Source organism: Mytilus trossulus, unplaced genomic scaffold (assembly GCF_036588685.1).
Source record: "Mytilus trossulus isolate FHL-02 unplaced genomic scaffold, PNRI_Mtr1.1.1.hap1 h1tg000210l__unscaffolded, whole genome shotgun sequence".
Lineage (NCBI taxonomy): Eukaryota > Metazoa > Mollusca > Bivalvia > Mytilida > Mytilidae > Mytilus > Mytilus trossulus.
Window position 1 is genome coordinate 178,977 of NW_026963310.1, and position 25,834 is coordinate 204,810.

The 25,834-nt window shown below is 32.5% G+C and overlaps 1 protein-coding gene across 1 annotated transcript; it reads right to left on the reverse strand.

The window, feature by feature from the left end:
• Positions 1-3,581: 3,581 nt before the first annotated feature.
• LOC134700914 (insulin-like growth factor-binding protein complex acid labile subunit) lies at positions 3,582-15,106 on the reverse strand. The gene is made up of 9 exons (XM_063562066.1): positions 15,049-15,106; positions 14,049-14,253; positions 8,705-8,776; positions 8,274-8,345; positions 7,510-7,581; positions 6,625-6,696; positions 5,907-5,978; positions 4,982-5,053; positions 3,582-3,657 (listed from the first exon to the last, which is right to left on the reverse strand). The coding sequence occupies exons 1-9, from the start codon at positions 15,104-15,106 to the stop codon at positions 3,582-3,584; spliced, it is 771 nt and encodes a 256-aa protein (XP_063418136.1).
• Between the last annotated feature and the right edge of the window lie 10,728 nt (positions 15,107-25,834).

A 25,834-nucleotide genomic window follows, 5' to 3' on the forward strand; every position in this document is an offset into this window, starting at 1 on the left:
CATAATAACCTTCCATCATTACCCAATTGAATAAAGAAATAACACGATGGTTGCCGTATACGGTGCAGGAAATGCTTACCCTTCCGGAGCACCTGATTTTACTCCCGATTTTAGTGGATTTCGTGTTGTTTCTAATTTATTATTTATAACTGTTGATGTAAATGTCTATTGGTTTTTTAAGTCTTTGATTGCTCCTTGGTTTTGATTGTTATTGTCTCTGAACGGAGCGAGATCAGTTGAGTAGATAAGGCAAGTGTTTCCTGATATAATGATCCACGATCAGGATTAGAACAATTCATGTGGCAGACAAAATATTACTCAAAATTAAATTTAATCTCACATTTATTACAAAAGAGTCACATACACATATATATATATGATCAAACAGTTGCCAAATATTACCAAAGTAAAAATGAACAAATGATTGCAATGCTACCATTCCTCAATTAATAATCCCATGAAAAGTCCTCATGTTATTAGTAAATTTTTTACAAACATAGGCGAATCGGTTGTAGATGTAAATGAATGACTTATCTTTAGGAAACAAAATAAACTACATGTTTAAATTTTGGTGGTGAAGTCCAAAAACGCTAACTGTATGTTTGGACTCGACTGATTACCACGTGGTCGAAATCAATAGAACGTAAACCAAAATGGCTGTATATTTGGAATCAAAACAAAGTTAATCACAAAAACGTTATGCTTTAACTAGACTTAATTACAGTCAAATGTATAATACGTGCTAAATTGGTATGCCTTCGTTTACGGGACGTATTATGGTACATGGATATCGTTGTCCGTCTGTCCGTCCGTCGTCATCACGTCAGACTCTTTAACCAATTGACATAAAACTTTGGTGAATTGTTTATATCTATTGACGTGAGCTCCCTTTTGTTTTTCATAAATTTTAGATTTTATGTTTCTCAGTTATAGGGTTTTATTCATTATAAAAGGGGTATTTATCCGTTTTCGGACAACAACTAAATATTGCTTTCAGCAGTTTTCATAAAACTTTGGTGAATTGTTTATATCTATTTATGTAAGCTCCCTTTAGAATTTTATAGATTTTCGATTTTACGTTTCCGAGATATAGGGTTTTATTCATTGAAAAAGGGGGGATTTTCCAGTTTTTGTACGATAACTCTAAAATGCTTCCACCAATTATCATACAACTTTGATGAATTATTTATATCTGTCGATGTAAATTCCTTTTAGATTTTCATAACTTTCTAATATGACATTGAGAAGTAATGAATCTCTCTGAAATTGTACCACAAGGTTTCATATCACAAATGAAAGGCTGAAATTGAGTTTAGGGTGCATGTAATTGCCTAAAACCTTCAGGAGTTAGGGGCCAAAACAAGCATTTTGCTAGTTTTATTATTTGACAATAACTTGTGTTTAAGTGGATGGATCTATCTAAAAATGCACTACAAGGTTCCATACCACAAAGGAAAGGCTGGGATTGAGTTTTGGGGTAAGAGGGGTGGAAAGGGGGAGGGTGTCATATTTTGCACAATAGTTTTTAAAGACCTTCGACCACATATATTTTGTGTCAGAAACCTATATTATCTAAAAAAATTGATGATCACAATCCAAACTCAGACAGTATCAGAATATTGTGTCCAAACGTGCGTGCCCCAACTGTTCATGATTCAACATTTACGGGCGTATCAGGCTGCTCTCAGCGAAGCTTTTATTGTTGTTGTGGTTAATCAATAGTACCAAAATATAGAACTAGGCATATCGTTTTATATTCCCAGATTATTTGACGTCTATAGCGGCCTTATGTTTAACTTGCTGGTCTTACAGTGCGTTAACGACAGTTTGAAGAAGTACAACAAAATATAATTTATTTTTGTGCCAATATTGTTTTTATTGTCAAAATAATGTTTTTATTGTCAAAATTATGAGCAACATGTACAATTTAATACGGTGCTTTATTTTAATAACGTTAAATATTTTAACAAACATGATTACTAGATACGAATCACTCATTTCCATGCTCAACCCCCCCTAAAAACAATAAAAACATATAAGACGTAAGATGTCATAGGAACATTTGGGAAAGATGGACAACACTTTGATAATTTCTATCGTCACATGTAAAATAAATAACGATCTTTTCTTCTTTTTTTTTTTTTTACTTTTATTCTGCAGTATTTATCCATTATTCTGTATTCCGTAAACCCCAATACAATCAGAACCTTCCTTATGGACACGTATTTTCAATTTGATTATAACAGTTGTAAAAACATGATATGTTCATTATCATTTTCCTGCTTTAGTTGAACTTTCTTTTGGGCGACTCGCTATCTTACAAATTAGCAACTTTTACGACGGACTCGAAAACGGCGACGTCATAATACAGTCACGACACTATAGCGGCACCGAAAACGATACTTATAGTGTGATTTTCCTTTAACGACGTCAACGATGTAAACAATATCTAAGAGTTCAAACAATGTTGACATAACATCGTGTTAACATTGTAAACATCGCGATGTTAACGATGTCAACGATGTAAACAATATATATAAGGTTTCAAACAATGTAAACGATGTTAACACGACATCGTGTTTACACTGTAAACATCGCGATGTTAACGATGTCAACGATGTAAACAATATATAAGGGTTCAAACAATGTAAACGATGTTGACACGACATCGTGTTTACATTGTAAACATCGCGATGTGAACGATGTCAACGATGTAAACAATATATAAGGGTTCAAACAATGTAAACGATGTTGACACGATATCGTGTTTACATTGTATACATCGCAATGTTAACGATGTCAACGATGTAAACAATATATAAGGGTTCAAACAATGTAAACGATGTTTACACGATATCGTTTTAACATTGTAGATATCGCGATGTCGACAATATTGAATAAACATCCTGCACTGGACATGAATGATAATTTAGTAGCTTGTGCATGTTCAATAATGTTAGAAAGGTCATGATGATTTCCAACCTATGGTGCATGCACTCATACTGCATAAAGTTTTCTCCAGTATCAGTGATATCGTTGATGAAGTTGATATTTTAGAACTGTACCTTGAAAATGATAAATCAGATTCGAGTTAAAAAGTTTCGGTACTATACAAATTGGAAATCAGTTAAACATATATAAGTTCTCAGATATGATACTGATATTTCAACCTCATAGGAATGATTAGTTATTTTCACTTGAATGCTTGATCAATAAATATTAAATGATCCAGTTTATCAAACATGAAAAGATACAGTTTGATCATATTTAAAATTGAAATAAGTAGTTTCTTCGGGCAAACGAAACGAAAGGTTGAAGTAAGATATATTTTAAACGTGTTCATAAAGCTACATAGACATAAAAGGCTTAGCTTTATATCGAAGTATTTAGATATTGCAGGTAAATCTTGTTCAAATAAAAAATAAAAAATTACACTTTTTGTTTTAACTGATATCATAAATTCTATTCCTTGTTTTCCCGTATGTCCACTTTTGGTAAACTTATTGTTTTAAACTGCTTTCGGTTTTAAAATTCAAGGATTGTCATTGTACACATATAAACGATTGACAGTGTATCGGTACTTACAAATACTCTAAGGATATTAACTCAGCAAACGTATTTGGTTCTATTGAGGTGATGCTATTGTATGAAAGATCTCTAAAAGTAGGAACATCAAGATTATCAATAGGCAAAAAATCAATAAATAAAGGCAACAGTAGTATACCGCTGTTCAAAACTCATAAATCCATGGACAAAAAACAAATCCAGGGTAACAAATTAAAACCGAAGGAAACGCATTAAATATAAGAGGAGAACAACGACACAACACCGAAACGGACCAAGCATCAGACAAAATACCACGAGAATAACAAATATAACATCAAAACCAAAAACATCAATTTGGGATAGACAAGTACCATGCCACGTCTTATCTTAATATCTCAAAAATAAGAGAAGACAAACGACATAACGTTAAAATGCAACACACACAGAAACGAACAATAATATAACAATGGCCATCTTCCTGACTTGGTACAGGACATTTTTAAAGGAGAATAAAAATGGTGGGTTGAACCTTGTTTTGTGGCATGCCAAACCTCGCACTTTAATGGCAAATATAACATTGAAATGACAACATAATATTACAGGACTACAATACAAATAAATAGGAGAACATATTAGACAAAGAAACACATGATTAATAGATAACAAAAAAGCATCAGGTTTAAAATTCAATACGCCAAAAAACGCGCCTCGTCCACACAAGACCCACCAGCGACGCCCAGATATAAAAGATCGAAAGTGAAAAAAGTACAAAGTTGTACAGCACTGAAGATCGAAAGTTGAAAAAGGTTGTGCCAAATACGGCATTGTTTTTTATGCCCTGGATAAGAACATCCTTATTATATAGAACAATTCATGCTATTGCAAACAGTAAATTTTATCAAATGAATATGAAAGAGATATACATAATGAAACTGAAGTATTAACTAATTACAGAAAACTAAACCCGAATTCATAATGCTAAGACCAACTCATAATGAACTCAAAATAAACTCAGAATAAACTCAGAATAAACTCAGAATGAACTCAGAATAAACTCTCTTTAAAACAAGTTAGGTTTAAAAAGTAAAGTAATGATGAGGAAAATTTGTTTTTTTCTACATTTAACAGTTTGTCTAAATGTTTTCTAAAACCTCATTTTATAAAGAAATTAAAATATAACAATAGTACAGTTGTATTCAGTAGACAAATTAAGAATTATTGTAATGCAGGACAGTTTTGTTCAAATGACAAAGTTCAGGACAATAAACATATCTAACATATCTAACATATTTTCGAACTTATACTATAAAACCCTCTGCCCTTTTAACCGTATGTATATTTTTAAAGTATTTATTGTTTTAAACTGATTCCGTTCTTAAATCTGAATGATTGTTATTGAACAAATATAAAAGATTGACATTGTATCAGTACTTACAATTTCCGTAGGGATGTTAATCGAAGGAACACATTATGTTTTATTGAGGTAATGCTATTGTCACTAAGATCTCTGAAAGTATGAACATGAAGTTGATCAATAGTAAAAGTTTCAATGAACCCACAATAAAGTAATAAGTTAAATTAATGTAGAGTGTGATGTTTATTTTCGCCATGACTTTCCATGTTTTCTGCAGTTTATGTTCAGGTCTTTATATGTCTGAAGTATACTAATATTTCTATATGAAGATAACATAAGTAGTTAATTTCTGTGTCAGTTTTTGTCTCTTGGCAATCAAACCACATCTTCTTTTATATATATAAAAAAAAATCTAAGCCTGAAAATGTGTTCCTTTGTAAAAAAAAATTCATCTGAAAAGTAAGATTAAAGGCTACTTGAAATTTCCGGATGTTTTGTCAAAGGGGGACACATATTCCCCGTTTTTACACATCTATTTAAAACCAAATAACTGCAGCTTTATATAATATGTATCAAATCAATTTCATTATAGATGAATAGCAGACATATTAAAGGTTTGAATAACTGAAATTTAGGACAATCAGTCAACTTCTTTGAAATATTTTTTTCAATGAGGGAATTGGCCCAAATCATTGTCTTTTTTTTTCGGTCCTTTGCGGTAAGTGCCGAAATTCTGTCTAAGTTTGAAAAATAATCATATGTGTTATAGTTTACTGTTATGACACTGATAGTTAAACTACATAGTGTTTATAATGTAGAATAGACAAAAAAAGGTTGTCAGCTTTCTATCGAACCATTTAGATAGTGCAAGCATGTTTTGTTCACACGAATAAGGACAATAATCAAATTACAATTTCTTTAATTTATCATTAAGCCGATTGTTTGTTTTGTCATGTTATTTTTTTATTGTACAAATGTAAACGATTAACAGTGTACCAGTACTTACAATTCCTCTAGGGATGTCAATCCAGAAAATGTATTTGGTTCTAATGAGGTAATGTTATTGTCTTCCAGACTTCTGAAATTAGAAACCTCAAGATTATCAATAGGAAAAACTTAACCCACTATAAAAAAAAATAAGTAAGGTTTAGAACGTAATGAGAAGGCTTGCTGTTTTGATGTTATACATTTAACAGTTTGTCAAAACTTATTTTAAATCATTATTTTATAATTCATTTGCTATCCGGAATTAAAGTAAAAACTCAATACGGTTGTACTCAGAAGACAATTTGAGTAATATTTCATCAGTGCTGGAAAGTTTTGTCCACATGAAAATATTCAGGACAAAAACATTATATTTTTTTTCGAACTTATATCATATAAGTATTGTCTATTTCACCGTCCATGTCTATTGCTAATTTAATTATGGTTTGAAACTCTATTAGTTTTTAGAACGTAAGAATTGACGTTTTTTAGCCTGATAAAACCCATTATTCGTTTTGCCGTATGTCTTACTGTTTGGTTTAGTTATTAACTTTGTACAAAATCAAACACGGTTGTCAGCTTTCTATCCAACTATTGAGATAGTGCATGAAGGTTTTGATCACATGACGAAGGACAATTATCAATTTACAATTGTTCTAAAACTTCTCATAAAACCCATGTTTTGCCGTAACTATTTTGATTGTACAAATATAAAATATTGACAGTTTACCAGTACTTACAAATACTGTAAGGATGTTAATCCAGAAAACGCATTTTGGCCTATCGAGGTGATGCTATTGGCGCCCATATATCTGAAAGTATGAACATGGAATCAATTGTAAAAATTGCAATGAACCTACAAAAAAATAATAAATTAAGTTTACTAAGTACGCATACTAAAAGTAAAAATGAATCAGAAATGGCATTTGTTAGAAGCAGCTTTTATTTAATTTATTTGATTAATTAACAAAATCTTTTTGTAATATTTATATCTATACCTTAATATCCATATGACTTAATTGATTTATCAAGTATTACTTTATTTTTAAAATGTGTATCGAATACTGTAGTATGTAATTTCACATGTTTCATCATCAAAAATAAAATAATTACAAAAAAAAGTTCGCATACTAATACTCATTTATGAAACTTTAACCTCATATGATTGGTATAGTTGTTTCCTTAGAATGATTGGTAAAAACAAATCGAGTGTAGATACTGAAAGGTGTTTATATTGTAGCTGTAGCTAAGACAAATACGCTTGTCAGCTTTTTATCGAGGTATTAGAGTAGTGCAAGAAAGTTTTGTTCACATGACAAAATGGAGGACAATAATAATAATTACGGTTTTTAGCCTGATAAAACCCATTATTTGTTTTGCCGTATGTCTTACTGTTTGGTTTAATTATTGTTTTGAACTGCTTCCGTTTTAAAAACTTTGTACACAATCAAAAACTGTTGCCAGCTTTCTATCCAACTATTGAGATAGTGCATGAAGGTTTTGTTCACATGACGAAGGACAATTATCAAATAACAATTGTTCTAAAACTTCTCATAAAACCTATGTTTTGCCGTAATTATTTTCATTGTACAAATAGAAAAGATTGACAGTGTCTTAGTACTTACAAACTCTGGAGGGATGTTAATTCAGAAAATGTATTTGATTCTATCGAGGTGATGCTATTGCTGGACAGACCTCTGAAAATAGGAACATGAAGTTGATGTCAATACTGAAAGGTGTTTATATTGTAGCTAAGACAAAATGAAGCACAATAATCAAATTTACAATTTCTTTTAACGTATCACTAAACCAATTGTTTGATTTGCCATATTATTAATTATTGTACAAGTAGAAAAGATTGACAGTGTCTTAGTACTTACAAACTCTGGAGGGATGTTAATTCAGAAAATGTATTTGATTCTATCGAGGTGATGCTATTGCTGGACAGACCTCTGAAAATAGGAACATGAAGTTGATGTCAATACTGAAAGGTGTTTATATTGTAGCTAAGACAAAATGAAGCACAATAATCAAATTTACAATTTCTTTTAACGTATCACTAAACCAATTGTTTGATTTGCCATATTATTAATTATTGTACAAATAGAAAAGATTGACAGTGTCTTAGTACTTACAAACTCTGGAGGGATGTTAATTCAGAAAATGTATTTGATTCTATCGAGGTGATGCTATTGCTGGACAGACCTCTGAAAATAGGAACATGAAGTTGATGTCAATACTGAAAGGTGTTTATATTGTAGCTAAGACAAAATGAAGCACAATAATCAAATTTACAATTTCTTTTAACGTATCACTAAACCAATTGTTTGATTTGCCATATTATTATTATTGTACAAATAGAAAAGATTGACAGTGAATCAATACTTACAAATACTCTAGGGATTTTATTTCAGAAAACGTGCCTGGTTCTATTGAGGTGATACTATTGCTGGACAGATATCTGAAAGTAGGAACATCAAGTTTATCAACAGGAAAATATTCAATTAACTCTTTATAACATAAGTTAGGTTTAAAAAATTAAGGGATGAGGGGGAATTCTGTTGTTCTTCTTCTACATTTAACAATTTGTCCAAATGTATTATAAATTAAAAATCATAACGGTTGTTTTCAGAAGACAAATCGAGAATTTTTTTAGTGCTGGAAAGTTTTGTCCACATTACAACATTAAGGACAGTAACATTTTATATTATATCGAACTTATATAAGATAAGTATTGTCTGTTTTACCGTGTGGCTAGTTTTAGTTAATTCATTGTTTTAAACTGATTTCGTTTTTAAAATCTCAATGATCAGTACTTACAACTTCTGTAAGGATGTTAACCCAGAAAACATAGTAGGTTCTATTGAGGTAATGCTATTTTTATACAGATATCTGAAAGTATAAACATCAAGTTGATTATAAGTAAAAGTAATAAGTTAAGTTAATATTGATAAGTACACAAACTAATACTATTTTATGAAAGAAAATTGGTACCGGTAATTTTATTATGAAACTTTAACCTCATATGATTTGGATTATCACCCCCCCCCCCCAATAATTGGTCAACAAATGAACGATAATAGATACTGAAAGATTGTAGCGAAGACAAACACTAGAGGCTCTTGAGTGCCTGTGTCGCTCACCTTGGTCTATGTGCATATTATTAAACAAAGAACACAGATGGACTCATGACAAAATTGTTTGGTGATGTTGATGTGTTTGAAGTTCTTACTTTACTGGTTCTTGCTACTTACAATTATCTCTATATATAATGAACTTTGCCAGTTAGTAATAGAGGAAATTATTTTGTAAAAATTTACAAATATTTACCAAATAAATGAAAATTGGTAAAAATTTACTATTAATGGCAATAACTTCTTAAGGGATCAACTGACCATTTTGGTCATGTTGACTTACTTGTAGATCTTATTTTGCGGAACATTATTGCTGTTTGCAGTTTATCTTTATCTATAAAAGTATTCAAGATAATAACCAAAAACGTCAAAATTTCTTTTAAAATTACTAATTGGGGGCCAGCAACCCAACAACTGGTTGTCCAATTCATCTGAAAAATTCAGGGCAGTTATATTTTGACTTGATAAACAATTTCATCACCGTCAGATTTGCTCTAAATGCTTTGGTTTTAGAGTTATAAGTCAAAACCTACATATTACCCCTATGTTCTATTTTTATCCAAGGCGCCCATCGTTGTTGGTTGGCTGGGTCACCGCACAATTTTTTTTAAAAAGATACCCTAATAATGATTATGGCCAAGTTTTGTTAAATTTGGCCTTGTAGTTTCAGAGGAGAAGATTTTTGTAAAAGATAACAAAAATTTAGGAAAAATTGGTAAAAACTGACTATAATGGGCAATAACTCCTTAAAAGGTCAACTGACCTTTTTGGTCAAGTTGACTTATTTGTGGATCTTATTTTGCTGAACATTATTGCTGTTTACAGTTTAACTCTATTGATAATAATATTAAAGATAGTAACCAAAAACAGCAAAATGTTACCTCGTGTTAGATTTGCTCTAAATGCTTTGATTTCAGAGTTATAAGCCAAAATCTACATTTTACCCCGATGTTCTATTTTTAACCATGGCGGCCATCTTGGTTGGTTAGCGGGGTCACGCCACACATTTTTTAAACTAGCTACCCCAATGATGAATGTTGCCAAATTTGGTTAAATTTGGCCCAGTAGTTTTAAAGGAGAAGATTTTTGTAAAAGCTAACGCCGGACGACGACGACGGACGACGGACGACGGACGACGGACGCCGGACGCCAAATGATGAGAAAAGCTCACTTGGTCCTTTTGGCCAGGTGAGCTCAAAAGGTTGTCAGCTTTCTATCGAACACTTTAGATATTGCAGGAAATGACAATAATCATTTTTTTTTAAACTTATCATAAAACCTATTGTTTTTTAGTAGCAATAAACAAAAAAACTATGTTAATTGGACATGCTTTGATACTATATATGCCCTTGAGTTTTTACTAGATAACATTTTTGTTCGCTTTGGGGATTCCGTATATCGTCAGATTATCGGAATTCCAATGGGAACTAACTGTGCACCACTTATTGCGGACCTCTTTTTGTATTGTTATGAGTTACAATTTATGACAAAAATAAGCAAAGACCCATCATAACAACATTTGATAAACAAATTTAATAATACTTTTAGATATCTGGATGATATTTTGGCTCTCAATAATGACGACTTCAGTATGTATATTAATGAAATTTATCCTGCTGAACTTACTTTAAATAAAGCTAATACTAATAATTATCCGTTTTTAGATGGTGACGTTCCCTTGTCACCATCTTACGGTGTTTATATATCTCAACTTGTACGATTCGCTCGTGTTTGTAACAATGTTTTAGATTTTAACGAGAGAAATTTATGTATTACTGAAAAATTATTACACCAGGGTTTTCGATATCACAAACTAGTCAAAACTTTTACTAAATTTTATCATCGGTATAAAGACATCATTCGTAAATATAGCTCAACATGCAGACTTTTTATACGTTCAGGTATTTCACATCCAATTTTTATGGAAATATTCTTTATAAAGCACAAAGGTGTCAGTATTCACCTCAGAAACTTACAAAACCTTTAAATAGACTGATTAAGAAGGGATATAATTACGATACTGTTGTCAAGTCATTAAAGATTGCATATTTTGGCGTTAATATTGAGTCACTGATAAGGTCTTTGCGTCGGAACTAAAGACATTTATTCTAAAAACAGTTGTTGGCATGACACGGGTTATGTTCTTCTCATATATGTTATGATGGTATGATACTAAACCCCTAACGGGAAGGATTGTGCCTGAGGTTCATACGATGAAATCATAATCTTTCAGTCAGTTTAATTGAAGTCTGGAGCTGGCATGTCAGTTAACTGCTAGTAGTCTGTTGTTATTTATGTATTATTGTCATTTTGTTTATTTTCTTTGGTTACATCTTCTGACATCAGACTCGGACTTCTCTTGAACTGAATTTTAATGTGCGTATTGTTATGCGTTTATTTTTCTACATTGGTTAGAGGTATAGGGGGAGGGTTGAGATCTCACAAACATGTTTAACCCCGCCGCATTTTTGCGCCTGTCCCAAGTCAGGAGCCTCTGGCCTTTGTTAGTCTTGTATTATTTTTATATTAGTTTCTTGTGTACAATTTGGAAATTAGTATGGCGTTCATTATCACTGAACTAGTATATATTTGTTTAGGGGCCAGCTGAAGGACGCCTCCGGGTGCGGGAATTTCTCGCTACATTGAAGACCTGTTGGTGACCTTCTGTTGTTGTTTTTTTATTTTGGTCGGGTTGTTGTCTCTTTGACACATTCCCCATTTCCATTCTCAATTTTATTTGTTTTGCCGTAATTATATTCATTGTACAAATAGAAACGATTGACAGTGTGTCAGTACTTACAAATACTCTAGGTATGTTAATACCAAAAACGTGTTTGATTCTATTGAGGTGATGCTGTTGTATGCCAGATTTCTGAAAGTAGGAACATCAAGATTAACAAAATACAAAAGTCAATATAAAAATATAGGAAAGTGATGAGGAGGAATACTGTTTTGATTTTATACATTTAACAGTTTGTCTAAATGTATTCAAAATCCGCATTTTATAATTTCTTTGCTAACAGAAATTTAAAAAAAAACATTACAATTGTATTCAGAAGACAAATGAGAATTCATTTAGTTCTGGAAAGTTTTGTCCACATGACAAGATTCACGACAATAAACATTTTTTTTATTTTTCGAACTTATATGATAGAAGCCTTTGTTTGTTTGGTTTTCTTTAGTTGTGTTATTGTTTAAACTCCATATGTTTTTAGAACTCCAGGATTGCACAATGAGAGCCGTGGTGTAGTGGTTAGTGCATCGGACTACTAACACAAAGGTTCCTGGTTCGATTCCCGTTTGGGATGAAAATTTCAGGAACTCAATTTTCGGCTCTCCCTTGACACCATTTGCGAGTATGGTCTTGAGGAAACGATGATAGTCCGTCGGACGGGGACGATAAATGGCTGACCTGTGTTAAGAGAGAGCCATATCTCTTGCACGTTAAAGACACCCTTGTAGATTTCGAAAAAGAGTAGGCTAATGCCGCTACAAGGCAGTACTCGCACCCGCAAAGTGGAAAGGGATTAATATAAGTTGTAAAAACTTGTTTCCCAATCCACTATAAACAAATATGTTTAAAACTAAAATTGCACAATTATAAATGATAGACAGCGTATCAATACTTACAACCTCTTTAGCGATGTTAATTCAAAAAACGTATTTGGTTCTATTGAGGTGATGCTATTTTTTTTCCAGATATCTGTAAGAAGGAACATGAATATGATAGATTAACAAATGATCTTTTATTCCTAAACTAAAAAAATATTATATTTTAAATGAAAATAAATGTTTTCGTCGGTCAAAGGATAAACAAATACAGATTTAAGCAGTATATATACTGAAAGTGTTTATAATGCGTAGTTAGACATAAAGGCTTGTCAAAAGATGTGAACTATTTGCAGTATTTTCTATATTACATTGGACATTTAGTTAAAACTGAGAGTAGATCGTTGACGTTTAATTAATATAAAGAGAGAGAGAGAGAAATACGGACTTATTCAGAAAGCTGATGAAGAAATAAAAAATGTTTGCATTTTGAATATTTGTGTTTTAGATCGATTGTTTAAAAACCATATGTATAGACAATTACACAAAATGAACAGAAAATTGCGATAAATAAAGATATAAGACAATTTGCCGTTTCGGAATCTAATGCATCCTGGCTTATATTTTCAAAAGTGTACACCAAAACGTCCTGATTGGTTAAAAATGTCATTAACAATGGTGTACGAACAATAAAATAGCCCATTATTCCTTAATTCTAAAACGACCAATGACACAAACAGATTTAGACTGACTATTATTTTATTTCAAACATTGTACATTCTTTATCCTTATCATAAAAAGAACGTTTATTAAGATTAAGATTAAGACTATAAAACAATGTTGACTGACATGTTTGTTTGTTTTCTTCACGCATCATTGTCAAAATATTACAATTTGATGCGACTGTCAAAAAAGTGATAGGTTAAGTTATCTTTAAAACCAGGTTCAATTCACCGTTTTCTACATAAGAAAATGCCTATACCAAGTCAGCAATTTGACAGTTGTTATTCATTCGTTTGATTAGTTTGAGCTTTAGATTTTGCTATTTGATTAGGGACTTTCTGTTATGAATTTTCCTCGGAGTTCAGTATTTTTGTGATTTTACTTTTAAGTTAATGAACACTTTCCAGTATGTAAAAAAATAAAACTGTCAATTCTTAGATTCAATCTTTGGTTAACATTAATGTTCTCCTGTTTAAGAAATGTTTGATGATTAGAGTAATCTTATCTCGTGTAACAATAACTTGATTTAATAGAGAAATAAATATTTAAAGTATTTTGAACAAAAAATGGTAGATTGCAAGCCATCCAACCATTCCGTGCCAATTAATTTCCATAGAATACATTTATGAAACACGAATTATGAAGAAAGCGTAATCACTGTTTGTTATATTCCGCTAAATGGACGAAGAATGTTATGATGTGTCAAAATAAATAATTTCACAAAACAAAGTCATATTCCAGTGAATTACAGTACTTACAAACGCGTTGTATTTGATGGAATATCATTTGGTATTTCCATCAAATTTCTGGAAGAGCATGATGAAACGGTTCGGTCACATGAACACATATAAGAACATCCCTGGACTAAATCAACTATTGATAATCTAACAATCAGCATGATTCCTATTGTCAACAACATCTTTAAAAGTAATGGTATTCTTCTTCTGCTTTTACTAAAAGTATCTGAAATATGTCATAATAATATAAATAATATTTGTAAAAGTCTGCAAATATCAGAATTATCATTCAGTCGTTCTAACTTGCAAGATCACTGTCATTAATAAAACTGCCTTTGAAAAAATAAATGATGATAAATTTAAGTTTGCATTAGGGGATTTGCCATGAAGAAGCTGTGACGATTAAATCGAACTGTATAACGAAGACGAATTATTCCGAACAAAGTAACAACGAGGGTTTAATTTGCAAAATTATAATGCCCAAACACATGCCGAACATCTATTAGGTTTGGTGTATTATAGGTAACCATATAACATTTATTAGCTTATCTGTTATCTCTTTAATCAATTCAGAGCTTCAGATTGCAAGGTATTCGTTGTATATTGTTTGTAAACAACATAAAATCTTGGAACCTTAACACCTAATATTGCGGAAGAACCCACTGATATAAGATTGATAAACAAAACAGTATAAGTCACCAAAATATCTGAATCGTTGTTCAGAAAAAGAAGTATGGAATTTAAGTAATCAATAAATGTATTGTTGTGTATTGTGTATTTCTAGTACTGTTAATCGCCATGGCAGTATCAGTTTGTTTTCGAATTATGAGTTTGAATGTCCCTCTGGTATATTTTGCCTCAGTTTTGAAATCAATGATACATTTATTTTATCTTCCTAAATAGTTCATTTTCTTACTAAGTTTAACGTTGATGTAAAACGCAGACATTCAATTGACTAATCCACCCATTAAACACAATGAGCATGCATTGTGTGTATATCACATCATGACATTAGACTTACCTTTAATTGTACAGTCGACACAAATGAGTTGTAGAGTAAAGTCACGGCTGCTGTGCATTAATATAGAATGAACTAAGATATGTATACAATGATTTGTAACTTTAATGATGCAGCAGATGTCTTGAAGGCACGTTATCATGTATATTAAAATTTTAATATGATGATTTTTAGTTTTGAGATAAAACTAGAACTGTCATATACAAACTTTGAAAAAACAACAGCTGTATCGAAGGCAGGTATATTAAAATCACAATATATATATTAAAAAAAATACAACACGAGAATATTCCAATAAAACTTAAAATTTTGCAATAACAATAATGTACGTCTGATAAATGTTTCAATAGATTTTCATTGAAAAAGGTATACGAAGTATTTTGGCGGATTTTATTTTGCCGGATTAAAAGCTCTTATCTATACCTTTAAAATTTGTAAGCACGTAGTTATTTAACGAGTTGTTTTCATTTTTTTACAGCACTGGGTCGATAAATCTGCTGGTGGACTATCAGTTAACACGATGTAACAAACTATTATAAAATTGTCCGTTTATAAATTTTGAAATGATGAAGAAGCGAAGGTTTCAAATCCCTCAAGCAAAGTTGGCTTTAGATGAATTTGGCTATTTATTTTAGGTATTTTTGACATATAGCTCTTCAACCGTTTCGGTACTTATACATCATCGGATTTCAGATGTTTGGCTTTGGGTGTTCCTGATGAAGGTAAATCCAGAAAAGCGCGTCGGACGCATGGAATTATTAAACTCGTTGTATTCAATTTTTTTTATGAATTTCTTTCAAATTGACTTTTATTGTGAATTGCTGTGTGTTTCTTTATTATACATTGGGTAGAGGTAAAATGGAAGGGAAGAAATCTCTCAAAAAATGTCTCCCCTTTCTCCGTATTTTGCACCTGTCAAAAGTCTGGAGCCTCTGGCCGATTTTAGTTTTGTATGGGTTTTTTTTAATTTTATAATTGAGAATGGAAATGGGGGATGTGTCAAAGAGACAACAACCCGACCATAAAAGAAACAACAGCAGAATGTCACCAACAGGTCTTCAATGTAGCGAGAAATTCCCGCACCCGGAGGCTTTTTCCAGCTGGTCCCTAAACAAATATATACTAGTTCAGTGATAATGAACGCCATACTAATTTCCAAATTGTACACAAGAAACTATAATTTAAAAAATACAAGACTAACAAAGCCCAGAGGCTTCTGACTTGGAACAGGTGCATAGTTCATTTACATGTTTTTGAGTTAAGTAAGACGTCGATTTTCAATTAACCTCCCATGGACGATCCTTTGGTGTCATTTGGCTGTTCTGCTCTTTGGTCGGGTTGTTGTATCTTTGACAAACAACCATTCTCAATTTCATATTATGGAATGTATCACGTTTTGGTACTTGTCACACGGATAAACCACAATCTAAGACTAATGTCGTTAGTTAGTTCAAACACAGGCACATCGTAGTGATCAATCAATTCGTGAATGTGTCCATAAAATTTACGGAATGTCACTTTAGATCTTTTCTCCTCATATTTCTATTGGAGTTGATAACAGATGAAAGCGGATATATTCATGATGTCGTAAGTACAATCACGTTCTCTTTTCACTAAGTTCATGTGAAAAGACCCTCTATCTTTTTTTTAAGAGCAGACACTCCTGTATATGAAGACCATAAAGTGTGAATAGCTATCGGTTTTAAAAATTATGTAACTAATTATTTTCCAACATTTCTGCAATTGTCGCAAACGCAGTCCGTTTCGTTTCGCTGGTTGTCGTTATTTGTAATTTATATTGATAAACTTTGCGTATTGGAAAAAAATGTATACTGTTTTTCATTTATAAAAATATATATATAGCACTATATAGCAAGCAATAAATGATGTATTATATAAAAATCCTAAATTACATTCTCGCTATATCACAACATAATATTGACACTTATATTTACCAGTTGCTTGTTAAAATGATTATTAAGTTAAGACTAGAAAAAGAAACACCAGACTGTAAATTTAAAAGATTAACAAAAACTAAAACTATGACACAATATCAATATCCTTAACTTAACTAAGCACTTTTATTATCACATAGTTTATAACACTAAAAGAGTTTTGGCACCTTACTTTTGAAGTTCTTAACGGTCTTTATTAGATAAAAGCCCTTACACGGTCGGTCAGTTCAGATTTGACACAGTTAATAACACAAAACGAGTTACGACACCATATATGAACCAGACCCTATATATCATACCAATCAGCCCTACGACCAATAATTTGAAAACTTATTGTGTGCCACTACGCAGAGATATACTCATGTTGTAAGTACCTTCTGTAGTTAGCTATGTACAAATACAATCTACATTCCCTCAAAGTTGCATCATGCTAGGTGAGTTATAATGCAAATCTGTTATATAAGCATGCTAAAACAACAGAGGTTTTATATTGGTGTTCAAAACAAAGAGGAGAAAAGGTAAAACAACAAAAATGCCGAACTCAAAGGAAATTTAAAAACGGAAAGTCCCTAAACAATTGGCAAAAAAAAATGTGTCATGCTATTGTGATAACGAGACAACTTCGCCAGCAATGTGTCCATTGGTCTCTCTATCACGCTCCCACCTAAACTGAATTTTTAAAATAAAATCAGCTTTCGGTAGACTAGTGTTACATTTTCGAGTCTATAGAATCTAGAGTGGAAGAACAGTACATGATATATTAGGCATCAAGATTGAATTGATTGCAATTAAGATGAATAGTTATCGTACATGATCGTAAGATGCAGTCACAGAAATTGTTATTTTGATAATTAAGTCTAAGCAAGAGTCGACTCAAGACAGATTCAAGTGAAAGTAATACACGGCTGGAAACACATAATTTATGCATAGTTACACAACATATCAGCACAACAATGTTAAATCTGCAAATATGCTGCGGCAAATGTTCTCCACACACTGGGATTCGAACTAATTCTTTTTGAATATCGAGACAACATATCTGCTCTATGTCTAGTGATCTCAACCCCTCTGCCAAATTAAATCACCTTTTTGTGCCCTAGTGTTACAATTCCAAGTCAGTAGAAATAGAGTTGTATAATCGTACAATATATTTCGGTACCAAGTCAGCTTGACAGTTGTTATCCATTCGTTTGATGTTTTTATCATTTGATTTTGCAATTTGATAAAGGACTTCACGTTTTGAATTTTCCTAGGAGTTCATTTTTTTTGTTATTTTACTGTTTGTTTACTATGAAATTAGGTCCAAGGATTATAATTTAATATGCCAAAAGTATAAAATGCTTCACGAATTTGCGTGTCATGAAAAATGAGTCTCAGACATTAGCTCGGCATCATCATTAGTAAACACATGGTAAACTGTTCAGAACAATTGTAAAATCATGGAGGTTTATTGTTGTCATGGAGAAGTATGACATAAATAGTAATGGAATACTGTTACAGTCTTGTAGATTGAGAGAAACATGCGCCTTTCGTCGCCAGATTTGTTTTTCATTTTTTTTTTTTTTTAACATTTTCTGATGTAGGGAAACAGACGACTTTCATTATCAGATTTTCAAAACTTTGTCAGCCCCATTTGATTGAGGAAAGACACACCTTTTATAATCCGATTTTTTTCTTTCTTATCAATACTATTACAGCTCTATCTGATAGAGAGAAGCAAACGTCTTTCGCCATTTATGAAACAATGGAAGAAACTTTTTAATGTTTAATGTAGAAATTTTGAGAAAAAAAACATTTACTTATTTTTCAATATTATAATCACAGCTGGACTTGCCGTTTCGCAATTAACAGAGGTCTGTGATTCCTTTTTTGTATATGATAAATTTGTAAACCATCATAGAGTGTCATCAAAAATTAGACAGCAGTTTGAAATATTCCAGATTCAAAAACAATAATATCCTCATTTTTTATCAGAACTTTTCAACCCCATCTGATTGAGGAAAGACACACCTTTTATAATCCAATATTTTTTTCTCAATACTTTTACAGCCCTATCTGATGGATAGAAGCATACGCCTTTCATCGTCAGATTTTTCTCAATACTTTTACGGCCCTATCTGATGGAGAGAAGCATACGCCTTTCATCATCAAATGTTTCGATATTTAAATTAGTATTTGCTAAATAATAAAGAATAATCTTTGATCTGTTATGTTTATAATAACTAGTTTATTGTTTCTTCAGTATTCAAGAATGTGAATAAACACAACTGTTGTACATGAATCATTTGTCGATTGATTTTAAATTTGATATATTCTTCTTTAACATGAAATATAGATTGTTTATATATATATCATAAAGTTGCGTTTTAGTGAAAACTTGTGTGATCAACGCGCAAATCACCTACTGATCATAATACACTTAACAAAACATTAGAGGCAGGCAGATGAATCCAAAGGAAGTGATAAGGGCCTCTCGAATATGTTAACCACGCCACATTCTGTATGTAACTGTCCTAACTCAGAAACCTATAATTAAGTATTTTTCTTTGTGGCAGTGTATAGGTTTTTCGCTTATTGTTTTGTACAGAACTTTTTCCGAATTGTTAATTCGGGGCCTTTCAAAGCTAACTATGCGATATGGTCGTTGTGAATTGCCGTGCGTTTAACTAGGGTTGTTAATCATTTGGTTGATAACAACTGACGGGGTACAGGCATTTTCTCATATAGAAAAATAGATGATTGAAACTGGTTTATTAGCTACCTAAATCTATAGTTTGTGTGTCAATCTGATCAAATTCTATTATATAGACGATATGTGAACAAAACAAACAAACATAATAAACTCATCATAGATACCAGGACTGAAATTTTATATAAACGCAAGACGCACGTTTCGTTTACAAAAAACTCATCAGTGACGCTCTAATAAGAAAATGTTGAATAGGTCAAATAAAGTACGAAGTTGAAGAGCATAGAGTACCAAAAATTCCTAAAAGTTTTGCCAAATACAGCTAAGGTAATTTATAATTGAAGTAAAATAGCCTTAGTATTTCAAAAATTCTAAATTAACAGTAAGTCTATAATTATGAACATATCAATGATAGTTCAAGTCAACACAGAAGTGCAGACTTCTGGACCGGTGATACCCTCGGAGAAATTAATCTCCGCCAGCAGTGGCATCGACCCAGTGGTTGTAAATCACTATAAAACAATCAAATATTTATCAAAGAATCACAGAACAGAATATAGACAAAGTACACTAGCGAAAATGAAAGACCTGAATACAAAAATTAAGCATAGCACAATAACACAATGACGAGATTTTAACAACAGAGCACCGTAAAAGGGACATCACACAACACAGACTAAACAGTAAAGGTAATATTCAAAACAAATTAAAGAATACTATAACACGTTATTAAGACATGACAAACCATGACAATACCAAGAAACTATACTTCAAGACCATCGTGTATTATTTATAAAATTTATGAAATTGTTATGGAATATTAATCAAAAAGAGGTTGGTACCTGTGGCGTTCTTTGACATACCCCTGGTTCATCAACTTTCTGCTCAGGCACTGGTGACTTAATACAAAGTCTGAGTAGCTGTTGCACTCTCTTGAATATCGAATAACTTTGGAAATGTTTCACCCATATTCATGTAAAGTTGCTACATTGCTTAAGAGGTGGGGGAAATTGATATTTACGAAATTAAAATCGTCTCATAGATTGTGGTACTGAGATGACCATGTTGGTCACATTTAAGTTTGTTAAGTGTGACGGAGGAAGCAGTGTCTGTTGTTTCTTTAAATTCTCAGTCCTGACTAAGGAGGATACAATAATATAACCCAATCTGAAAAGTTTGAATTCATAATGGAAAGAACATCACCAATATATCTGAATGTGAAATTAAATAAACTGGCATCTGTTATCTTCTTGTTTTTGACAATGTCAGAAAAACTCCAATTCATTTGAAAAAAAGTCGGCAGAAAAGGCGAACAGTTTATTCCCATGAAATGCAGACATGAAGTGTCGTCCAAGTCTTTGATGGAGAATTGTCTCAGTGGCAATCATTCTACATATTTTAATTTTTATAAGACACAGTGTGGTCAGAGTCATTGGTGGAGAGGTGACACATTGGTAATCATTCGACATAATTTATTTTTATAAGACACAGTGTGGTCAGAGTCATTGGTGGAGAGGTGACACATTGGTAATCATTCGACATATTTTATTTTTATAAGACACAGTGTTGTCAGAGTCATTGGTGGAGAGGTGACACATTGGTAATCATTCTACATATTTTAATTTTTATAAGACACAGTGTGGTCAGAGTCATTGGTGGAGAGGTGACACATTGGTAATCATTCAACATATTTTAATTTTTATAAGACACAGTGTTGTCAGAGTCATTGGTGGAGAGGTGACACATTGGTAATCATTCGACATATTTTATTTTTATAAGACACAGTGTGGTCAGAGTCATTGGTGGAGAGGTGACACATTGGTAATCATTCGACATCTTTTATTTTTATAAGACACAGTGTTGTCAGAGTCATTGGTGGAGAGGTGACACATTGGTAATCATTCTACATATTTTATTTTTATAAGACACAGTGTTGTCAGAGTCATTGGTGGAGAGGTGACACATTGGTAATCATTCGACATATTTTAATTTTTATAAGACACAGTGTGGTCAGAGTCATTGGTGGAGAGGTGACACATTGGTAATCATTCGACATCTTTTATTTTTATAAGACACAGTGTTGTCAGAGTCATTGGTGGAGAGGTGACACATTGGTAATCATTCTACATATTTTAATTTTTATAAGACACAGTGTTGTCAGAGTCATTGGTGGAGAGGTGACACATTGGTAATCATTCGACATATTTTAATTTTTATATGACACAGTGTTGTCTAAGTCATTGGTGGAGAGGTGACACATTGGTAATCATTCGACATATTTTATTTTTATAAGACACAGTGTGGTCAGAGTCATTGGTGGAGAGGTGACACATTGGTAATCATTCGACATATTTTATTTTTATATGACACAGTGTTGTCTAAGTCATTGGTGGAGAGGTGACACATTGGTAATCATTCGACATATTTTATTTTTATAAGACACAGTGTGGTCAGAGTCATTGGTGGAGAGGTGACACATTGGTAATCATTCGACATAATTTATTTTTATAAGACACAGTGTGGTCAGAGTCATTGGTGGAGAGGTGACACATTGGTAATCATTCGACATATTTTATTTTTATAAGACACAGTGTTGTCAGAGTCATTGGTGGAGAGGTGACACATTGGTAATCATTCTACATATTTTAATTTTTATAAGACACAGTGTGGTCAGAGTCATTGGTGGAGAGGTGACACATTGGTAATCATTCGACATATTTTATTTTTATAAGACACAGTGTTGTCAGAGTCATTGGTGGAGAGGTGACACATTGGTAATCATTCGACATATTTTATTTTTATAAGACACAGTGTTGTCAGAGTCATTGGTGGAGAGGTGACACATTGGTAATCATTCAACATATTTTAATTTTTATAAGACACAGTGTTGTCAGAGTCATTGGTGGAGAGGTGACACATTGGTAATCATTCGACATCTTTTATTTTTATAAGACACAGTGTGGTCAGAGTCATTGGTGGAGAGGTGACACATTGGTAATCATTCGACATATTTTATTTTTATAAGACACAGTGTTGTCAGAGTCATTGGTGGAGAGGTGACACATTGGTAATCATTCGACATATTTTATTTTTATAAGACACAGTGTTGTCAGAGTCATTGGTGGAGAGGTGACACATTGGTAATCATTCGACATATTTTAATTTTTATATGACACAGTGTTGTCTAAGTCATTGGTGGAGAGGTGACACATTGGTAATCATTCGACATATTTTATTTTTATAAGACACAGTGTTGTCAGAGTCATTGGTGGAGAGGTGACACATTGGTAATCATTCGACATATTTTATTTTTATAAGACACAGTGTTGTCAGAGTCATTGGTGGAGAGGTGACACATTGGTAATCATTCGACATATTTTAATTTTTATATGACACAGTGTTGTCTAAGTCATTGGTGGAGAGGTGACACATTGGTAATCATTCGACATATTTTATTTTTATAAGACACAGTGTGGTCAGAGTCATTGGTGGAGAGGTGACACATTGGTAATCATTCGACATATTTTATTTTTATAAGACACAGTGTTGTCTAAGTCATTGGTGGAGAGGTGACACATTGGTAATCATTCGACATATTTTATTTTTATAAGACACAGTCTTGTCAGAGTCATTGGTGGAGAGGTGACACATTGGTAATCATTCGACATATTTTATTTTTATAAGACACAGTGTTGTCAGAGTCATTGGTGGAGAGGTGACACATTGGTAATCATTCGACATATTTTATTTTTATAAGACACAGTGTTGTCAGAGTCATTGGTGGAGAGGTGACACATTGGTAATCATTCGACATATTTTATTTTTTATAAGACACAGTGTTGTCTAAGTCATTGGTGGAGAGGTGACACATTGGTAATCATTCGACATATTTTATTTTTTATAAGACACAGTGTTGTCTAAGTCATTGGTGGAGAGGTGACACATTGGTAATCATTCGACATATTTTATTTTTTATAAGACACAGTGTTGTCTAAGTCATTGGTGGAGAGGTGACACATTGGTAATCATTCGACATATTTTATTTTTATAAGACACAGTGTGGTCTGAGTCATTGGTGGAGAGGTGACACATTGGTAATCATTCAACATATTTTAATTTTTATAAGACACAGTGTTGTCTGAGTCATTGGTGGAGAGGTGACACATTGGTAATCATTCAACATATTTTAATTTTTATAAGACACAGTGTGGTCAGAGTCATTGGTGGAGAGGTGACACATTGGTAATCATTCGACATCTTTTATTTTTATAAGACACAGTGTTGTCAGAGTCATTGGTGGAGAGGTGACACATTGGTAATCATTCGACATATTTTAATTTTTATATGACACAGTGTTGTCTAAGTCATTGGTGGAGAGGTGACACATTGGTAATCATTCAACATATTTTAATTTTTATAAGACACAGTGTGGTCAGAGTCATTGGTGGAGAGGTGACACATTGGTAATCATTCGACATATTTTAACTTTTATAAGACACAGTTTTGTCAGAGTCATTGGTGGAGAGGTGACACATTGGTAATCATTCGACATATTTTAATTTTTATAAGACACAGTGTGGTCAGAGTCATTGGTGGAGAGGTGACACATTGGTAATCATTCGACATATTTTAACTTTTATAAGACACAGTGTTGTCAGAGTCATTGGTGGAGAGGTGACACATTGGTAATCATTCGACATATTTTAACTTTTATAAGACACAGTTTTGTCAGAGTCATTGGTGGAGAGGTGACACATTGGTAATCATTCGACATATTTTAATTTTTATATGACACAGTGTTGTCAGAGTCATTGGTGGAGAGGTGACACATTGGTAATCATTCGACATATTTTATTTTTATAAGACACAGTGTTGTCAGAGTCATTGGTGGAGAGGTGACACATTGGTAATCATTCGACATATTTTATTTTTATAAGACACAGTGTGGTCAGAGTCATTGGTGGAGAGGTGACACATTGGTAATCATTCGACATATTTTATTTTTATAAGACACAGTGTTGTCAGAGTCATTGGTGGAGAGGTGACACATTGGTAATCATTCAACATAATTTATTTTTATAAGACACAGTGTTGTCAGAGTCATTGGTGGAGAGGTGACACATTGGTAATCATTCGACATATTTTAACTTTTATAAGACACAGTTTTGTCAGAGTCATTGGTGGAGAGGTGACACATTGGTAATCATTCGACATATTTTAACTTTTATAAGACACAGTTTTGTCAGAGTCATTGGTGGAGAGGTGACACATTGGTAATCATTCGACATCTTTTATTTTTATAAGACACAGTGTTGTCAGAGTCATTGGTGGAGAGGTGACACATTGGTAATCATTCTACATATTTTAATTTTTATATGACACAGTGTTGTCTAAGTCATTGGTGGAGAGGTGACACATTGGTAATCATTCGACATATTTTATTTTTATAAGACACAGTGTGGTCAGAGTCATTGGTGGAGAGGTGACACATTGGTAATCATTCGACATATTTTATTTTTATAAGACACAGTGTTGTCAGTCATTGGTGGAGAGGTGACACATTGGTAATCATTCGACATATTTTATTTTTATAAGACACAGTGTTGTCAGAGTCATTGGTGGAGAGGTGACACATTGGTAATCATTCGACATATTTTAATTTTTATAAGACACAGTGTTGTCAGAGTCATTGGTGGAGAGGTGACACATTGGTAATCATTCGACATATTTTAATTTTTATAAGACACAGTGTGGTCAGAGTCATTGGTGGAGAGGTGACACATTGGTAATCATTCGACATATTTTATTTTTATAAGACACAGTGTGGTCAGAGTCATTGGTGGAGAGGTGACACATTGGTAATCATTCGACATATTTTATTTTTATAAGACACAGTGTGGTCAGAGTCATTGGTGGAGAGGTGACACATTGGTAATCATTCAACATATTTTATTTTTATAAGACACAGTGTTGTCAGAGTCATTGGTGGAGAGGTGACACATTGGTAATCATTCAACATATTTTATTTTTATAAGACACAGTGTGGTCAGAGTCATTGGTGGAGAGGTGACACATTGGTAATCATTCAACATATTTTATTTTTATAAGACACAGTGTGGTCATAGTCATTGGTGGAGAGGTGACA

Excerpts from the sequence above, each read along its gene's own strand:
- LOC134700914 (XM_063562066.1), bottom strand. The coding sequence starts at position 15,106 with ATGCACAGCAGCCGTGACTTTACTCTACAACTCATTTGTGTCGACTGT. Across the intron at positions 7,582-8,273 it reads ATAAAATCCCTAGAGTATTT|AGGTCTGTCCAGCAATAGCA; the intron begins GTAAGTATTGAT and ends TCCTATTTTCAG. Across the intron at positions 5,054-5,906 it reads TTGACATCCCTAGAGGAATT|AGATCTTAGTGACAATAGCA; the intron begins GTAAGTACTGGT and ends TCATACTTTCAG.